Genomic DNA, 20,863 nt, shown 5'->3' with positions numbered 1-20,863 from the left:
GATAGAGTATGCTGAAGAGATTTGTTATTCTGCAGATTCTGGCACCCAGGTGCAGTGTGTATTATGTTAAATGAAACTGTAGTACTTAGTACTTGATGCTTTGCTGTAAAGCTACAGGTTCACACTCCCTTATTCATGTAATTCTGAAATCCAAAAGTTACTAAAAAAAATTTTTTATAGTTTCCTTGATGTGACCTAACCTGATCTGGGAACAAAAACTAGACCTGAATCTGAGCTGATTTGAGGCTATTTTTATCTCTACTTATCCCATTTAGTGCTAATATTCCTAAATTTTGAGGCAGAAATATTATGATTGCAAAGTATTGACTTATAGAGGGTTACATAATATATATAAAATGTATGTGCTATACTACCATTCTAAAATCTCAGAAATTTTGAATTCAGAAAGGTATCTGGCCCCATCTAGTCAAAGGTTTCTTGACTAGAATTAGTAAAAATGGCAAGAGAAAATTCTACATTGCAGAAATGTCCTTAGATATCAATAGCAGTTTACTGGACATTGAAATCCTGAGATTAATTTTCTGTGGAGCAACAATGCTATTTGGAAAACTAGAATTTATTAAAAGGACTTAACACATTGGCCTTCCTGTGGAAAATACTTGGCGCATAGCATTGCAAAGCATATAGCTAATGAATTCTATTTGAACCGTGTTATACTCCAACAGGATTTCTGTGTAGGTGGTCTAAGCTCTAAGATTTGGCTTCAGAGTTAGGTTTTTAAATCAGGTAACCATCTGAATTTGACATTTCATTTCGTTAAGCATCTGGAAACTTTGGAAGTTGCTTACATAATAAAATTTTTTCTTTCAGAACTTTTCTTTATGGTGTGCATATGATGTAAAGTGTGAGCACTGTAAAAAAAAAATTTAATATCAAATATTTAAATGCCAGTAATATCTCAGGTTAATGAAGGGCCTCTAATTGTGGAAAAGTTTTGCATGCTTTTTTTTTTTTTTGCGAGGAAGATCAGCCCTGAGCTAACATCTGCCAGTCCTCCTCTTTTTGCTGAGGAAGACTGGCCCTGGGCTAACATCCATGCCCATCTTCCTCCACTTTATATGGGAGACCGCCACAGCATGGCTTGACAAGCTGTGCATCACTGCGTGTCCGGGATCCGAACTGGTGAACCCCGGGCCACCGCAGCAGACTGGGTGCACTTAACCACTTGTGCCACTGGGCCGACCCTTGCATGCGTTTTTAAAAATTCGTTAGGGCTTTATGCTGGAGTAGTTTTTTTCAGTGGGCTAGATTTTCAAGTTATTTAGCTATAGTTCCAATTATAATTAATATATTAGCCTAATGGAAAATTTTTAAAGTCTCCATTCTAGGAAATGAAATTCTCTTCTAACCAGTTGCTTATATTAGCACATCTGGTGATAAAGTCAGATTGAATTAATTGTTAGCATATTCCTTTTAGTGTTGTGTTGTATCTAAGAATGGAAAAGGGATTCAGTTAATTGATTTGTTTAAATGAACTCTTAAAAATTATTTTTTTACCTGGTTTCATTAGTTGACTCTGTTCATGTAGGAACTTTATAAGAATATCAGTGTTTTAAATATTCATGTTCTATCTCCTGATTGTTATTTATGAATTTACTAGTGCTATTCCCTCATGTTTCGCTGTTAATTGTCAGTGGAAAAGGCAGATTTTGAATCATTATAGAGAAAAGAAATTTTAGTTTTGGTAACTTAAAGATTCTGTGATGCAAGCAAATTTTAACATAATGTTCATTAATGGTTATTGGTACTCTTAGACCAAAAAGATAAACAGAACTACTATCATAGTTTTTAAAGTACGTGTATGCCCTTGGCATGCACAGGGTAGTATTTAATGGTGCCTCACTGCTTGTGTAAAGTAGCAAAAAGGTATCCTATACAAGCACAGTGTGAGTAATGGCATGTTAATGGATAAAACAGAATTTGGGGGATGTGGTATTTATTTGGGCAAATTTAGAATCTTTTCTGGGAGGGCCAAAAAGATTGGAAAGCACTGTAGACCAATTTTTATTTTGTGAGGAAAATTAGCCCTGAGCTAACATCTGTTGCCAATCCTCCTCTTTTTGCTGAGGAAGATTGGCCCTGGGCTAACATGCATGCCCATCTTACTCTGCTTTTTATGGGACACCGCCACAGCATGGCTTGACAAGTGGCACGTTGGTCTGGGCCTGGGATCCGAACCTGTGAAACCCAGGCCGCCAAAGCAGAGTGTGGAAACTTAACTGCTACACCACCGGGCCAGCCCCAAGACCAGTTTTTTAAAGGGGATGAAATAGTTCTTGCGTTTATTACATAAGATAGTTGAGCTGGGAGAATTAATAGTGACTACCAATCCGTGTGTTCATTATACTCCTTTGCCTGGTTTTATTTCAGAGTTTTTGAGTTTGGGGTTCCCTCCTCTACCCCCCCAAAACCATTTTGAAACTATTCCGATTAGGAGTAAATGAGATACTGTGTAAACTGTACCTTGTAAACTATAAGATCTGGTCAGACAAGCCTAAGGAGGCTGTTCCAAGTGAAGTTCGCTCACATACTGGTAAGGCCTAGGAAAGAGAGATTTTTGTCCTTTACCTCCATTCCAGGATCATCTGTGCACACTTAATAAAACAATTTGTCACAAGCTAGGTGAAGCAGAGATCTGGCCATCCTTTTCTCTAATCCAGTGAATAATGTCAGGAACATTATGGCATGAATAAAAAATATTTGTATATCATGCTGAATTACAAGGATTAGGCTGATGAAGTTCAGCCTGTCAAGGCCATATCTAGCCACCATGAGGTCTTAAATGCCTATAACTAACTGACTTGAAGCAGGAGCCAAGATATCAAACATCTTAGGAATGCTCCGTTGTAAACTTTTTGCCTTTTCTTTATTATCTTATGTAAGCACACATTTCAATTTTCTCTTCAGGGTTTACTTGCTGAGGAGTTTTGTTACCTTTTGTTCCTTTGCTGTCTAGCTTTGTAAACTTGTGAATTGATCTTGATTATCTTGAGCAAAGTTATTTGGGGGTTGCAGAGGTGTGGTATTTTGGTGTTTTTTTACCTGTGATGTGTGGGCTTGATCCTTAGAAGTTTAAAAATTTCTGATGAAAACATCCTTTAGAACTGCTCTGTTCAGTATGGTAGACACTAGCCAGATGGCTATAGAAATTCCAAAAGTTAAAACTACATAAAATTAATTCCATTCCTTAGTTGCTTGAGCCACACTTTGAGTGCTTGGGAGCTGTATGTGGCTAATGGCTATTGTTTTGGACAGTGATAAAGAACATTTCAATCATCACAGAAAGTTCTATGGTACAGCATTGCTCTAGGATGATTGTTACTGTGAATGTGAGTAGTATTAGCCGTAATAATCTTAAAACATCTATTAATAGTAAGAATCATAAGAATTACACATTCTCTTTGTTCTTAGATTTATCTAATAAAAAACTGTTCTTTAACTGTAGGGGCTTTTCAGTTTTATATTCTAATTGAATTCTTTAGTTGCCTAGCATGTTCTTAGAATACAGCTCCCTACTATGACTTCATGTGCTCTTGCAGACTGAATTTAATATTAGGTTTATGTTGAATATATGACTTTAGATAACTTTTTATCTGTTTCTTGTTTTTTACTGCAAGGATTCTCTGATGCCCAGTCTATAAAGAGCTCCTGAATTAAGTATAGTATCTTAGCTCCATCATCTAGGTGCAGCCTGATCAACATATTAGTTATATTTGGCATGACCAGAAGTTCATGTAGGATGAATATCTTACTATGCTCAACATGGACACTGTAAAAAAAGGATCACTAAATGAATAAACCTCAAAGTGAGAGAGATTTGCTATCCTAAGTTCATGAAGAGCTCCTACAAGTCAATAAGAAAAAGCAAAAAATACAATAGAAAAATGAGCAAAAGACTTGAAGACCGTTTTTCACTTGAAACAGCCTAGCAGTTCCACTCCCAGGTATGTGGCCCTTGACTCTAGAGCCTAGGGCAGTGCTACTTAAACTGCCAGTCAGCAAGATGACTCTCGTACCAGAATGTCAAGTAGCATGCTGCTTGGTTCTTAACTTGTGGATCAGCTAATTTACAGACCACAGTTTGAGGAGCACTGCCCTTGGGTACGTAAAGAATAGGAAGAAATTTTATATCATAAATAATGAATGTTTATAAATAATATAGCAAAAAATGGGAAGTAACCCATAGGTCCAGTTTGGATAGATAAATGTGGTATATCTACACAGTAGAATACTACACAGCAATGAAGATTAATGGACTCCAGTCACATCTATGTGCATGCAGGAAATGAAACTATAAAGCTGAGCAAAGGAAGTCATGGTAGAAAAACAACAGTGATTCCATTTATAGTTCAAAACCAGTAAAGCCAATGTTTTAGGGGCCCAAAAAAGAATAAAACTATTAAATAACAAGGGAGTGGTGATTAGAAAAGTCTGAACATGCTTATTCTAGGGGAGATGCAACCACTGCCCCCCGGGAAAGATGTGTAGGGGCTTCTAAGGTGTTCAGGCTATTTTTTAAACCTGGTGTTTGCTGCAGTAATTGTAATGCACACGTTTTATATATATTAAAAATAAGTTTTCCTCTTGGAGAGGTGTCAGTGAGATCTATGCTCAGGTAATCAAAATAGTAATTAAGTGCATTTGTTTAATGGGTTATTCCCTATGCTGCACCAGGGATGCTAGAAAGCTTGAAATGAATATGGTTATGTATTTCCTGTTGTTCATGTTGCATTACAATAGTTATCTTTAATGTTACCGCATCTTAATTACCAAAAGGAATTTAAGTATTTTACTTGTGTGCAGATGCACACACATTTCCCCCAGAAAAAAATTGTCTTCACATCATATAGTCAGGACACATTTAAGGGAGCCTAATCTTGTCAATTCCACATGCAAAAGTATGTTGCTATCAAAATCCTGTATTTCCATTTTCTCCTTAAGATATATTTTAGAATTTATTGTGAGATGTTTCATTGGGCAGCTTTTACGCAGGCACTGTAAACTTAGCCTGTTGGGCTCATTTCCTTTAGGGTTTTCTTTTTCCCTCCCTTTAGCATATATCCTGTTCATTCTTGTTCTTGTCTGTCTTTTAAAATAATTCTTTAAAAGGGGCCCTCCCGGTGGCGCAAGCGGCTAAGTGCGCGCACTCCGCTGTGGCGGCCCTCCCGGTGGCGCAAGCGGCTAAGTGCGCGCACTCCGCTGCGGCGGCCCGGGGTTCGCCAGTTCGGGTCCCAGGCACGCACCAACGCACTGCTTGGCAGGCCATGCTGTGGCAGTGTCCCATATAAAGTGGAGGAAGATGGGCATGGATGTTAGCTCAGGGCCAGTCTTCCTCAGCGAAAAAAGAGGAGGATTGGCAGATGTTAGCACAGGGCGGATCTCCTCACAAAAAAATAAATAAATAAAAAATTCTTTAGCAGTCGCCTTTAGTGTTCTTCCTCTAGGGTTACTCAGGTTTTTTTCCCCCCCCAACCTTATCACCTGAAAAATAAGTTCAAGGTTGTTATTGCTGTTACTAGCTTTCCTTACTGTCAGTTGAAGCAACCCTTGTCCTGATTATCCTAAGTACTCATTGTGGGTTTTTGTTATTATCCATCACTTATTTTTGGTACAATATGGCAAAAGTTTATATGGTCTTATGATCATCATACAATTTATTGCAACTTCCTACCTATCAGTTCCTGGAAGTACTTTTTTTTAGTGGTTCAAACGTGCTCCAGGCCTCACATCTGTAGTGTCAAAACATCCTTTAGAAGCCTCTTCTAATGCTCTGCTGGCCCATTGTTTCTAAAGGTTTTCTGTATGGTAAGTAACGTTTTTCTGTCGAAGGTAGAATGCAGGGGGTGACTTTGCCAGCATTGTGTCTATTTTTAAAACTTTGAGCTGAATGCTAAGGCATCAAATGGCTGTGTAAAAAAAATAAATAAAGGTAGAAATGCCCTTAGGCTTCTTCAGAGTAATGGTAGTGTAAATTTCAAAGTATCTCAAGTTGTTTTTTTTAATGAGTAGAAGTCCTTTTAGAAAAGTGGTTGATATATTAAGGTTGGGTTTCCTGCTAGATGTCTCTAAAACGGTACCCTCAACCTTTCAGCTCTCCCTGTTCTACTTCTAGGGAGGTCTTCACTTCAGAAATCCAAGACTCATATTCATCCAACTTGGTGTCAAGTGGGCTGTTGCTGCCAGAATTATCTTGTGATTATTTGAAAGATGTATCAGTTTCTTCTGAAGTGCAATCAACTGTAGAAGCCTTTGTAGCAGGTGTGTAACAAGGCAAGTGCCCAGCTGCTGCAGCCACTACTCTTGGAGCTATTCTCTTGATGAACATGAGGACTCATCGGCCTCATGAAAGGCTCCAGGGAGCAGTGTGCAGTTCTTTGGAGCCTTTTATTTCTTTGGCAGCCCTTCGTGAAAAATGTATTATCAAAAAACACCAATGTGAAGGTGTAAATAAGGAATGTTAAAGATTTTTTTTCTTCCTAACTTCCATGTCCAAGAGGAAATTACTTATTATAACAGTGGTATTGATCACAGCATTTGTATTAGTATAAAATAAGTATTGATAAAAATAAACTTCAGAGCTTTTGTTAAATTTACTCTTAAGTTTTAAAGCATTTTGAAGAGAATCAAAGATTTACAAAGGGTAGTTTTGCTTTAAGTTTAATGTAAATAATTCAATGTCCAGCAGCACCAGACTATAGTATATAGTGTTCTACAATGTGTTGGAGCTAGTAAATCAGTCCTGTTTCTGACCTATAAGCCGTAAAAAATTGGTGCAGCATCTGTTGGAAATTATACCAGGATTGGAGCAGTAGGGGGCAGTTTGGCATCACCTGGGTTTGAGTCTACATTCTTAATGGAGAGGTTCCTGGAAGTTCCCTGTGGTGTTTAAAAGTGAGGTGGATTAACTTGGTGGATCTGGAATATAGTATAAACTATGCTCACCTCCAACACATGGATGCTTATTTTCATTCTGGCTCCCTAGAACATGCTGTGTGTCAGATTTTTGGTTTAACGTATCATCACCAAGTAACTTTAAATGCCTCTTGAAAACATTTGAGGCAAATATTTCTTTAGTGCTGTAAATAAAGCAGAGATGTAGAACATAAACCTTTCCTTTTGCGACAGTGGAGCTTTTTAAAGTATTTGTGCTAACGTTAAGAAAATTGCAAGCAAAGACTCCTGGAGGTATGATTATGAACTGCGTTTTAGGGCTCCTTTAGTGAGATTAGGGTATTTTGGTATATTGGAGATAGGAAAGACTCAATTAGGATCAGCCTACCCTTAGCCACCTACTTAAGTCTGTTCAATTTTTAGAAATACTGAGCTTCCAAGTGACATTTCATTTGAACAAAAGGTTTATTGGCTCAGGATGTGTTAGAAAACTTCTTTCCTGAAGATCTTTTGTGTTTTGCAGATTCTTTTGAGGAATTAATTTTTCCTGGGCATAGCTTTTACTCTTTAACTGACAGTTGAGCCTTACATTTACATGTGGGTCACTTGTGTATAAAGGCTTTTGGGCTCCTTTTAAGAATGTGCAAGATGGACCATCTTTTTGACACGCTTCCAAGGAGTTCAGTGCTGTCACCACCACTCCTAAGTTTAAGAACTCCCCATTCTTAGAGTTGTGAAGTTCTAGTCCATCTGTTTCTGAGTACCTACTCTGGTTAGGAATTATGGGAATCTCAGAACCTTCAAGGAGCATCTGAGAAGATAAACGGATTGAGCTCAGTTATCTCCACATTCACCATCTTTTGTGTATAGACTTGATTAGTACTGGTTTCAATCAACTGTTTTATTGCAGTGCTCAGTATAATTAAGGAAGTCAAATAATATTACATGTTTACATCTGTTTTAGTGATGTCAAGTGTGTTAGTCCCTTAATCCTTTTTGTCAAATACTGCCAATTGAGCAAATGAATTTTATTTTTCTATCAGTCTTTTTGTGAGTCAGCTAGAGATTGGTAAACTAACCCTATGGTTACTTCTGAAGTGAGAGTTCCATTTCAGTGATGATAAAGCCACTCCACAAGCCATTGTATCTTTCCTTTAGAGCAGGGCATGCTTTTGATTCTTTTTATTCATGTTGGTAGTAATCGTTGTCAGCTGTTTTAGTTTGGCCCTCAGTTAACATTTAAAATTATTTCACTTCTGCAAAAGTCTAATCTATAGTGATAGAAAGCAGATCAGTGTTTGCCTGAGGTGGAGTTGGGGATTTACTGTAAAAAGGACATGAGGGAATTTTTCTTTTTGGTGGTGGTTACACAGATGTATACATTACAGCCATGTGTCGTTTAGTGGGGATAGGGTCTGAGAAATTCGTTAGAGGATTTCGTCATTGTGTGTACATCATAGAATGTACTAAAGGGGAACAAAATTTGCCACCTCAAAATGTATCTCTTTAACATGAGGAGTATCTTAGGCTGATTATTATTATTTTAGTGTGTGTGTATGTGTGAGGAAAATTAGCCCTGGGCTAACATCCATGCCCATCTTCCTCTACTTTACATGGGACACTGCCACAGCATGGCTTGGCAAGTGGTGCATCGGTCTTTGCCCGGGATCCGAACCTGCGAACTTAACCGCTACGCCACCAGGCTGTCTCCAGGCTGATTGATTGATTGATTTTTTTTTTTTCCCCCAGGCTGATTATTTTTAAGGAACAAAACTCAAAGGTTTTTTTTTGTTACGTCCCTCTTAACTGCATAAAAGAATTCAGATTAAAAAACCTGTTTCAGGAAGTGAGCCATCAGCTTAGCGTAACATGAACTAGGTGGTAGACAGGGAGGAACCTAGAAAAGCCTGTTTGTTGGGCAACCCTCTTTGTTTTTCTGTTTCTGTGTGGCCAAACACTTTTTTTCCAAATGTTTGCTCCTTTTCACTTGCCGGTGAATTAGCTTCCTTCCATTTGAAGTCCGTGACTCTCCCCACTCCCAACATCTTATTTTGTCTTTAGTGAGGATGGTGTTCAGGGTGAGGGCTCTGGGCATTTTGGCATGTTACTTTGGTTTTCTGGGTTTCTCCCATGTGCACATGTTATTAAACTTTTGTTTTTCTCCTGTTAATCTGTCTCATGTCAATTTAGTTCTTAAACCAGCCCAGAAGAACTTGGAAGGGTAAAGGAAAATTTCCTCTCCTACAATACTTACACAAACCTAGATGGTATAGGCTTAGGGGACTACCGTCGTATACACGGTCTGTCGTTGATTGAAAAGTCATTATGCGGCACGTAACCATATTGCATGTAAACTGTTGATAAGGTGGATGAAAAAAGGAAAATTTTCAAATTTGGCGTTTACCTGAATTAGACAAAAGATAGAGAAACAACAGCACGGTTGAAATGTAGACAGTAGTCATGAAGAAAGGTTAAAAGGCTGTGAATAGGCATGATAGGGTTTGTGGTTTTTTTTTTTTTTTTTTTTTCTGAGGAGATCAGCCCTGAGCTAACATCCGCCAATCCTCCTCTTTTTTTGCTGAGGAAGACGGCCCTGGGCTAACATCTGTGCCTATCTTCCTCCACTTTATATGGGACGCCGCCACAGCATGGCTTACCAAGCAGTGCGTCGGTGCGCGCCCAGGATCCGAACCAGCGAACCCCGGGCCGCCGCAGCGGAGCGCGCGCACTTAACCGCTTGCGCCACCGGGCCGGCCCCAGGGTTTTTTTTTTTTTTTAACGTGAATAAACTTAAGAGTTTATTAATGACTATGGGAATTTGTGTGTCTGAGAAATGGTTGGCTGATTATTGAGATTTGATAAAGCTCTATCAAAGAGACTGAGAGTTGTGTTGGGTTTCTGAAGAAGGAATCCTGTGTTAGTAGGAATGGGCTGTTGAGGAGACAGGTTTTTCCTTTCGTTATTAAACGTAATTTGATCATCAGCATCTTTAGAGCTAGCCTAATTAGTTCTGTGCCCCAGTGTCTTCAGCTGTAAAACGGGGATAATACTGTCGTTGTGCTTTTAGGGATTAAAAGTTAATATTGTATAGGGCCCGCCCGGTGGCGCAAGCAGTTAAATGCGCGTGCTGTGCTTCCGCGGCACGGGGTTCACAGGTTTGGATCCTGGTGCACACCGATGCACCGCTTGTCAAGCCATGCTGTGGCGGTGTTCCATATAAAGTAGAGGAAGATCAGCATGGATGTTAGCTCAGGGCCAATCTTCCTCAGCAAAAAAAGAGGAAGATTGGCATCGGATGTTAGCTCAGGGCTGATCTTTGTCATAAAAAAAAAAAGTTAATATTGTATAGATAAAGTGCTTACAGCAGTGCCCAGCACACTGCTATAAAAAAATGTTTTCTTTTAGATTTGATCTAGTTTAGCAGACAATGAGAGTTGAACCTATAGATTATGTAGTTTGAAAGTAATTAGAAAAAATATCCTTATCCCTATGACCATACTTCTCTATAAAAAGCTCTGGAGAATGTGGGCATTCGGCGGGTAAGACTGGATTGATGGTTTGTAAGTACTGAGGATCATGATGTTAGAGGAAAATTACCCTTGCTGTAAGCTCTATAGCTGTAAGAAATTGAGATTCATCTTCTGACTTTAAAAGCTAGACTTTTTGCATTTGGTATCAGTTGCCTGTGGTGGTCCATAATTGATAACCCAAGGTTCCAAGTAAATACTATATATATAGTAGAATATAGTTAGGAGTTTCGTGAACTGAAATATTAGGCTAAAGATCTCGATTAATTTTTTTTTCCTTTTTGTGAGGAAGATTGGCTCTGAGGTAACACCTGTTGCCCGTCTTCCTCTATTTTTTTTTTTTTGCTTTTGGAAGATTCGCCCTGAGCTAACATCTGTGCCCATCTTCCTCTGTTTTTTGTATATGGGTTGCCGCCACAGCATGGCTTCGTGACGGGTGTCAGTCCACGCCTTGGATCCGAACCCACGAACCTGGGCCGCCAAAGCAGAGCGTGCCAAGCTTAACTACTACGCCACTGAGCTGGCCCCAGGATTAAATATTTTTTATCATTAATAGAATAAATGAAAGCTGTATTGCCAAGAAAGATTTGTGATGCTAAACTTAACAGAACTTCCGTACCTTCTTACACTTACCTTTGCATTGATCTTTTTGAATGAGTAGCCTTTATCTTTTCTGTTTGCCTTAGTACATAGTTGAATATCCCCCCAAAATTGATGTTCCAGCTGGAGTTACGTTACTTAAAATACATATGTATCCTCAAGCCTAGAATGTCTACTTTCTGGGCACAGATTTACATCAGTCCTGGTATAACAACCTTCAGAGAGTGTCCAGGCTATGATTTGAATTTACTGCAAAAGTATTAGGTCTCATGCATATATGCCTAAGTTAACTCTTTTGGTAAAATAAAAATATCCTCAACATTTCGGTTTCTACCATTGCATGAAAGAGATTTGAGCTAAACTGAATGTAGTTGACTTCTTGGAAATGAAGCTGGTACTGGTTTAAAAGTTAAAACTAAATATTTGTATTTCATGAAATTTGACTAATATTACAGCTTACTGATGAGTTTGTTTTGGTGCAACCAAAAAGCTGACATTTTGGGAACCATTGAAATGGAGTATACTTTTTGGACGAGGGTCATCATCCAACTCTAGTATAGAGCAGCAGGGGGAGGGAGAGGGAAAGAGGGAATCAAGGACACAGGAAAGGCTGTGCAGGTTTTAAAATAGGTTGCAAGAGCTGGTCTATGCTCATCATTAATGTGGCAACCAGACAATGAGTAGTATCCTGTTGGATGGACTTGTTTTGTGTTAAAAGAAATCCTTGCCTAAAGTAACCTAAAGACCAGTGAATTCAACAAAGATGATACACCTTTATGTCAGTATGTGCTGTCCCAGAGAAGAATGGGTAAAATGAGGAAAGGTTTATTTGATTGATTGGGGAGGGGTTGGATTTAGTCTGATGCCTTTTTAAAAATCAGAATTCTTAGTAAATGATTTAGGATGCATAGGTACCCAGTTTATACCTAGTTTCAAATTAGGGTGGCATTTTTGTGTTTCTAGCAATTGGCAACTTAGTTTTAGCTCTTTTCTGAGCCAACACTTAAACCAGTGTTTTTACTCGTGTCCTGTAGATATATATATTTTGTTTGTTTGTTTTACAACATGTTTTTGAGGATTTAGTCAAGATAGTTAACTGAAGTTGATCTAGGATCGAACAGGTATTAAATGACATAGTCAGGACCAGGCGTTCTGATTTCTAATCCAATAACGTTTTCGCCAAATCAACTCACCGCATAGGAGACTTACACTGCTAACTTTTAATGTAACTAGTACTGTTTTAGCTTGAGGTGAGACCTAGGCAGTCTGTATCAAAGCTGCAAATTGTCCCCTCAAGTCACCCTCCAAGTCACCCGTTTCTATTACTTAGCTTTCACCTATTCCAGGATTTTATTTAGAAGATGTTTATCTGCAATTACCTGGTAGTGTGCTATGTTATGTGGTTGGCAGTGTATTGAAGGTCAGACTACTATTTTAATTTCTTGGCTGCAGATGATTGTTTCACTAGCTTTCTTTAATAAAATGAGTAAAATTGTATATGTTATGGAAGAAACACAAAACAAGATGAATAATACAGACTGGGTCTGCAACTCTGTGTACATGAGGTGGACCATATTGACTTGTAATAAATTGTGCACATATGTCGATTACCTTCTCAAGAAATTATGTCCTATTGAGCTTGTTTTTTAAATGTATAAAATATACTTTTATTCACTTTAAAATGGGCACTAAAGGCTATTAGTGAGCCAGTGTTTCTGAAAATGTGTTACATTTCTCACTGAATTAGGCACTTAGCACACTTTCATTGACAACTCATGCATTAAGTCTTAACTAATGAAATAATACAGACTTAGAAATAACTTCTATTTTGACAGTTTGTTGCATATTCTAAGGACCCAGACATAAGGCTTGGTGGCCCTTCTCTTGTTTTTCCTGGTTTATGACTTTCGGCTTTGTGGAATACGGCTGAGATGAAAGGATTTATTGACGATGCAAACTACTCCGTTGGCCTCTTGGATGAAGGAACAAACCTTGGAAATGTTATTGATAACTATGTTTATGAACATACCCTGGTAAGTATGCCATCTCACATGTCTGAAATACAGTATTTATAGATTTCTGAATTCTAAAACATAAATGTTTTATTTATTTCCAAGATGTTGATCCAATAAAAATACTTGGTTCAGATGTTAACTTTTCCGGGTTGTCTTAACTTGGCAACCCCCATTTCCTCTTGTGTAGTGATGAGGTTTTCTTTCTAGCCCAGATTTAAACAAAACAAAAACTTCCTGACAGCCCTTTCTCTGCTGTGTCTTGTAGCCCCTGGCTCTTGTATATTCTATTTTCTTGATACGTTGCCAGCTATCCTCCTTTTAGTACATGGCTTCTTACTCATTTTTCTCAATTGTATGTTTTTATAGAATTTAATCTATATTTCACATAATCTTTCTTGTGTGTGTTGAGTGAGAATTTGTTAATTTATACTGAATGCTTTACTCTCCACTGCCAAGTGTCAACTCACATAGAATCATATTCACTGCTACTTTTAAGATCATTTATTTTTTTTTGTACTTAGTGATAGAATTATTTTTGTTTATTGCCTTACTGATAGAAATGGTTTCTTTGTTGGAGCTAACTTCCCACGTTCCCCAAATTTGTTGAAGAATTGTTTTCATGCTGCTGATGTTCAGTAATTGGATACCAATAAAAACTTCTCTCATCTTGATCTTTACTAATGTGCTCAAGTCTCTTCACACCCCAACAAAATCCCTTTATTTCTCTCTTCTTCAGCCATCAAAATTCTCAGGGAAAAAAAGGTGACACTTGTCATACTATTCAGTCTGTTCTACAGCCAAGCCATTCTAGAGTTAATTCTCTCATGTCACTAGGAACCTCTTAGTGGAAGTATGGTGACCTTTCTCTTAGTCACTTTCACAGCAGTCTTCCTGGGTCAGATATGATCTTTGAAATATTCCTTTCATCCATTCTTGACCCACAATCTAAATTATTCCACATTTAGTAACATTTAGTGAGGGTTAGCTGTCAATCCTGTTCTTTCCTTGCAATCTCATCTAATTTCCTCAAGGGTGGTTACAACTTAAATACCTTTTTTTCCTTAATCCCAGTTCTCTTATTGGTAGCCATAATTGCCTGACTTTTTTCACTTTAAAGTAAAAATAAAATTTCTCCAGAACATTAGGGATGGCATGTCTTGTAAGGATGGAATAACTTCAATACAACTGTCTTATATCTGCCACCCATAACCCATAATTTCCAATCATGTCTGTTTCCTGGTCAGTATGTTCCAATAATGTACATTTTCAAATAATGTGGATTAAAGAGTAGAAAACAGTAATATTGCCTTCATGGCTTTTCAAACAGTATTTGGATGTTGTATATTCTAAGTAAGATTATTTGTCTGCCTTCTAACGTTGAGTAATTTATGCTCTGGCTGACATGTATAGTCATTACTCTACCCCTGGAGTAGCCACAACTTTAAAATCATTACAGATCTCTCCCAGATCCCTAATTAAAATTAGTTTTCTTACTTTCGAAGGCAGAATATCCTTACTCAGGTTTATCTAGTATATACTTCTGTATTTTTTAATTTGATTTTGCCGTCTCTCTGCCACACAAACCACCAACTTTGTCTCGTTAAAAATGGGTTCCCAGTGTAGTTGCTTTCTTGTTTTATCGTCTTGTCTTTAGGTCTAATTTATAATGTAGATAGACAGCTTGTTTTGTTTAGCATTCCTGATTCTTCTCACTGTATTAGAAAATTAGATACTGAAGTGCCAGAGTAGGCCTATTTTAAACAGTGGGGGAAAGCACGGAGGAAATAGGTGGTGATCCTTCTTCTCAACTCCCAAAAAGTAAAATTGAGGCAGTTCTGAAGTAGAAAGTCACTGTAATTGATGTTATTTTTTTTTTAAAAAATCAAAGTAGAGAATATTTTATATGCCAGCGTAGCACAGCAAAAAGTCAAGTTTAAAAAGAAAGAAGAAATGTGTTTAGATTGTTCTTGGTTTGCTCACTCTAGCTTAATTATCTTAATGCTTAAATGTAGTAGTGTATATATATATATATCTTGGTTCATTTGTAGATGAAAAAGGGAGTTGTTTTCTACTTATGATACTCTATTTTCAATAGTTCTTTATCTTTCTCTCTCTTTCATAACCATAATAGACAGGAAAAAATGCATTTTTTGTGGGAGATCTTGGAAAGATTGTGAAGAAACACAGTCAGTGGCAGAATATAGTGGCTCAGATAAAGCCATTCTACACAGTAAGGTGCAACTCTGCTCCAGCTGTACTTGAGATTTTGGCAGCTCTTGGAACTGGATTTGCTTGTTCCAGTAAAGTACGTATTTTCTGTTATTTTGTCACTAAACTGCAACATTTTAAAATTCACTTTAACTTTTGGTTACCCACAGCAGTAGGAGAAAAAGTGCAAGGAAGTTTGGCTTTTGGATGGGTTTTTAATTAAACTCCTGTTTAAATTTGTAATCTGATACTGGATATTTACAAACTTTTCAAATGTACCAATGAAGGGAAAGTTTCAGTGAGATGAGACTTTTTGAAAAGCTTTCTTTATCTTGAATGGAAAACTTATTCTTCATTCTTAGGCTAGAGCTAGCTAGACCAAGTTACTTCTGATGACAGCAATATAATATTCTAAATAGATTTCTCTGGTAGTAATTGTACCTTTGTAAAGGTTTTTAACAGAGTAGTGTAGTTAAGCATTGCCACAATATGAACTGTGATGTTATGTAATCCTAATTTAACCTCATATAATTTGAATTTAACCAAAAAATAAAAGTATAAGGGTAGTAATTGAAAAGTAATAGCAGTTTTGCCTTTTAGATGATACTGTTTAAAATCTATTTTTACAGACTGAAATGGCTTTAGTGCAAGAATTGGGTGTATCTCCAGAAAACATCATTTACATAAGTCCTTGCAAACAAGTGTCTCAGATAAAGTATGCAGCAAAAGTTGGAGTGAATATTATGACATGTGACAATGAAGTCGAATTGAAGAAAATCGCACGTAATCACCCAAATGCCAAGTAAGTGTAAAACTTAAGTACATGGGATTATTATCTTATTGCTTAGGATTTGGGTTTGTCTTTAGCCTGGGGAAAAGGGGTGTTTAGGTGGAGCAGTGATGTGTATTGTAATTATTTTAAGTTCCTATATGGAAAATGCTAATACCATTTTATTGGTTACCTACTTCTGATCCTTCATGTGAAGTTGGGATGAGATAAGGTCAGTTTGGGATATGAATTTATAATCTTTCATTCAAGGAAGAAAATTTGGTGAGTGGGAAAATCAAATTAGAGTCACAGCCATATTATAATTACATTAAGGCTATTGGCTATATGTCATGTTGGGAACAGGGTGTGTTTTGGTCAGCTTTTTTTCCTGTTAGCTGAAGTTTTAATCTGCCCTTCGCCGTAGTTGAATGCTCGTCCTTAGTGACAGTGTCTTAGGAGCCTAGACTGTAGATTTGAGGGGTGTCTTTTTTAAGGCCCACACTTCTTTGAACAGAAAGTTTAATTTTTTTGTTACTTGCACCTGCGTGTATCCCAAGATTTTTTTTTTATTTCCTTCAAGTTTAATTCTGCCTTAAAATGTTTTACTTTTTAAAAAAGTAATGTTGGCATGAACTGGTATGTCAAGAGGACTTTAGGATATGCTAAAAGTATATTATATTACTACAAAATTATTTGCTTACTTTTAATGAATTATTGTATTACATCTTCCTGAAAATATGTATCATATCCATATTTTCCTTGTATATCTATAATTTTCCTAGTGACTTTAATGGTATTCTTAGACATCCTGATAGGATTGATTACCCTGAAAACCTTTGTTTGGATAAAGGCATTCTTCGGAAAATTCTAGGGAACCACTTGTCTCTCTAAAAAGTTGTCTGTTCTTTGACCTGAAGACAAGCCCTGATCTGAAGTGTTTACTGTATTAAATTGTAAACTGAAGAGTACATTCTTGATAGAGTTGATTCTACCCATACGTAGAATAATTTTGCTTTTTATCAGATTTGCCCTCTCTGATCATCAGTCATTTATCAGGACTTCTGGGGAAAATTGTTTAACAAACAGCATTTGTATATTTGCAGTTTTAAGTGGTTTGTAATTGCTTGAAGATCTCTTGACAGTCTTGTTCATTTTGTCTTGGTTATTATGGTTTGGAAGGAATTAGCGAATAGATTTGAATCGGTAGTCTAAAAGACTGCTGTTTAGACACACAAAATAACTCAAAGCTTCCCAATATTTTTGTTAGAAGTAAGAGATTAATAGAAGGAATTTTCAGAATAAGTGGTGGAAGGTTAGTTAGCTAGAACAATTTAGGAAATTTGAAACATTTCAAGCCCTGATATTTTTTTTGAAAGACAATGATGGCATTACTATTCAATTTAGTCTTTTAGGGGGATTTATGGATTGATGGACTTCATTTGAAAGTAAGGTCGTCTTTCATTACAGAGCCCAACCGACTCTTGCTGCTACAACAGAGTCTTAACTTTCTGCATTTTCCAAATTCCCATCCTTGTAAGCTTCATGTGTTAGGCCCTAATTGCTAGTTTTTTCTCTATGCAGGATTGTTTTTCATTAGGTTCACTTGATTCATCCGTCGCTGGATTTGGGAGCACTGGCAACATAATCAACACACTTCTACAATCTTCAGGCTTCACATGTGCTGATGATGATGTAAACCAACTCTGCCCCAATCATCTTCCCCTTCTCTTAGGGTCTTACTACATATTGCAACAGAAGATAATATTGGAGGTGAAGAGGATAACATGAAGTTTGGCACTACTCTGAAGAACTGTAGGCATCTCTTGGAATGTGCTAAGGAACTTGATGTCCAAATTATTGGAGTTAAGTGAGTATCTGTTTTAAACTTCATTTTATGGTGATATCTTTGTTTTTCTGATTATCAATTTAAGATTTTGTTTACATAAACTCTGTTAGATTCAATTTTCAGTTTTTCTTCTTTGGGAAAAACAACTAAATATACTTTATGCTTCTTCATACTGTTTTGTACCTATACTTCCCCCTCCACCAAAAAAGAGAGAAAACAGTAAATAATAATTAATAATAAGTAGTAATTTAAATCACCTCCTTTTAAAACTAGATTTCTAATGAAAACCAAAATGGCATTCAACTTCTTAGTTGTAGGTGCCATTTCATTTTTTTCTTTTTCCCATCCTAAGACTTTTCCCTCTTCTCATTTTTAATCTCTCAGGGGTACTTCAATAAATCAGTAGACTTTGTTTTACTCTCTTGATTTTATATGTGAGGAAACTGAGACCCAGAGAGATTCAGTGATTTGATCGTAGTCTCAGAACTGTGATCTGAGTCAAATCTGCAGCACAAAGCTCCAGATTTTGAGTTGCTAGTCCATTGCTAGTTTCACTACAGTACAGGATCTCGCTTTTTTTGTGTGTGTGAGGAAGATTAGCCCTGAGCTAATATCCGTTGCCAGTCTTCCTCTTTATGCTGAGGAAGATTGGCCCTGGGCTAACATCCTTGCCCATCTTCCTCTACGTTACATGGGACCACCGCCACAGCATGGCTTGACAAGTGGTGTGTTGGTCCACACCTGGGATCTGAATCCCAGGCTGCCAGAGCGGAGCGCGTACACTTAACCACTGTGCCACCAGGCCGGCCCCAAGGTCTTGCTTTTTAGATTGTTCATGAAGACGGATAAAGAATCACTACTGTTAAATTTAATTCTATCTTAGTGGACAATATTGACATATATTTGAGAGTTTTCATATTTCAACTAAATTTTTTTTTAAGTTAACATACAGGAAAATTGACTTTGTAGGTGTACACTTCTGTGCATTTTAATAGATTTGTGTAACCACTGCCACAATCAGCGTACAGAAAAATTAATATTTCAATTAAATTTAAGTGTTCTGTTCTGAATCTTTGATAAGTATCAATAATAAGTAAAAAACTAATAAGTATCAGTACTACTCAGCTGAATTAATGTTCATCACAGTAGACACTTTTATATTTGGTCAGATAAAATTGTACATTCAAATTAAAGATTGTGTGACCCTTGCTGCTTTACCCTATATATATATAAAAGCTATGCCCCTGATAGCTATGAAGCATGACTGATAACTCATTCTAAAAAATTGTTTATAAAATTAACAGAATTTTCCAAACATTGCCTTCTAAAAGGCTGTTATTGTAACTGGGATAATTAGAGGCTAGGGTTTCTGATACGTTAAATATTTGGTAAGGTTAATGTGAATACTTATTGTGTCAATATGGTGAATTGAGAATTAAAAGGCATTATGGGAAGGGCCTTTAAAACATGCTGCTTTAAATTTATTACTCTATTTCTTTCAGATTTCATGTTTCAAGTGCTTGCAAAGAATCTCAAGCATATGTACATGCTCTATCTGATGCTCGATGTGTGTTTGACATGGCTGTAAGTTTTTTCCTTAAATTATTTTGATATTTTAAGCCAGGATGTTATTTAAGACTAAGATTCATTGTTTTTCTACCTCTGAAGTACTCCCATTATACTTACTATGACAGACACCTCATTTGTTGTAGTATAAGCAGAGTTGTTTACACTTAGATTTTTTAAGTGGGTGAAGGAATGAAATAGTTTACTTGCATATATCTAAAGACAGTACAGACAACATCAGGAAGACAATATGCGTAACGTTGAATTAATTTGCTTATGTTAGTAGAAACCAGCAAACCTTACTGTATTTAAAGGTTAGAACAGATAGTATTTACTTCCCTGGGAGGGGGTTTTTGGAATGTCCTTATATCTGTTACAGTTTGGAAATGCATTTAAATATTGTTTTCATCTCTAGGGAGAGTTTGGCTTCACAATGAACATATTAGACATTGGTGGAGGCTTCACAGGAACTGAATTTCAATTGGAAGAGGTAAGCTTTGTTCAGTGGATGGACATACTGGAATAATCTCATTCTTTGCCACTGAAGTGGTAAGACGTGTAGACTAGGGTTTTTACAATGTCAGGAACTAAAGCCTGTAAGATCTGTTTAAAATTTAATTCCAAGAAAATGAATAGGCAATGAGAAGACCTAACTTTGAAAGTTTGATAAAATTCTTTGGACTCTATAGCATAACTTTATCACTAAAAAGCTTATATTTTGGTTGTGTTTCTGCTCTTGTGGAGTACTTGATGGCACAAATGAATTCATAACTTGGACAGTTTATGCTATTTCATCCAGATGCACATGACTCCTCACCTTCCAGCACTGCCCTCCTTCCCTCATTCTATAGTATCTAGAAACTGATTTGAAATTTTGCTCCTTCATTGCTAGTGATCGAGTATAGAAACATGACTTTAAATAATCACCAATGGGTACTTGCCATTGAAGTTACGATTCTTTTTAATTAATGCCATTCTGATAGTTAGAAAATAAACTTTGATGATTTGAATGCCTGCTTAATTGCTTGAAGATAACTGCTAAATAGCTAAGCTTCGTGGTCTATAACTGAAACTACTTAATTTTCCTAGAAAACTTAAAAGCTGTATCAGTCTCTTAATACTGTGAATTATCTAATCAAATATTGAAACCATAATGTGGGATTTAAAATCCATAGGTTAATCATGTTATCAGCCCTTTGTTGGATGTCTACTTTCCTGAAGGATCTGGCATTAAGATAATTTCAGAACCCGGAAGCTACTATGTGTCTTCTGCATTTACACTTGCAGTTAATATCATTGCAAAGAAAGTTGTTGAAAATGATAAATTTTCCTCTGGAGGTAAGTTACAGAGTTTATAATTTTGTTTCTGTTAGTAGATAATTCTAATTAGTTTGAAGATGAATTTATCAGATACTATTCA

General features: G+C 36.8%; 1 protein-coding gene across 4 annotated transcripts in view; it reads left to right on the top strand.

Moving 5' to 3' along the window:
- The window catches only part of AZIN1 (antizyme inhibitor 1), a 34,807-nt gene that overhangs the window by 7,433 nt on the left and 6,511 nt on the right, over nucleotides 1-20,863 (top strand). For 2 of the 4 annotated variants that reach the window (XM_058564751.1, XM_058564747.1), the window contains exons 3-9: nucleotides 12,875-13,072; nucleotides 15,186-15,359; nucleotides 15,892-16,064; nucleotides 17,764-17,898; nucleotides 19,380-19,461; nucleotides 19,859-19,933; nucleotides 20,619-20,781. In XM_058564751.1, the coding sequence (XP_058420734.1) occupies nucleotides 12,971-13,072; nucleotides 15,186-15,359; nucleotides 15,892-16,064; nucleotides 17,764-17,898; nucleotides 19,380-19,461; nucleotides 19,859-19,933; nucleotides 20,619-20,781 (904 nt within the window). In that variant the 5' untranslated portion in view covers nucleotides 12,875-12,970. Of the gene's footprint in view, nucleotides 1-6,133; nucleotides 6,280-12,874; nucleotides 13,073-15,185; nucleotides 15,360-15,891; nucleotides 16,065-17,763; nucleotides 17,899-19,379; nucleotides 19,462-19,858; nucleotides 19,934-20,618; nucleotides 20,782-20,863 lie in introns of all 4 variants that reach the window. The other 2 variants (XM_058564748.1, XM_058564749.1) reach the window with 2 other exon arrangements.

The sequence above is a fragment of the Diceros bicornis genome, chromosome 21, assembly GCF_020826845.1.
Source record: "Diceros bicornis minor isolate mBicDic1 chromosome 21, mDicBic1.mat.cur, whole genome shotgun sequence".
Classification (NCBI taxonomy): Eukaryota; Metazoa; Chordata; class Mammalia; order Perissodactyla; family Rhinocerotidae; genus Diceros; species Diceros bicornis.
This window is presented reverse-complemented; position numbering and strand designations above follow the sequence as displayed.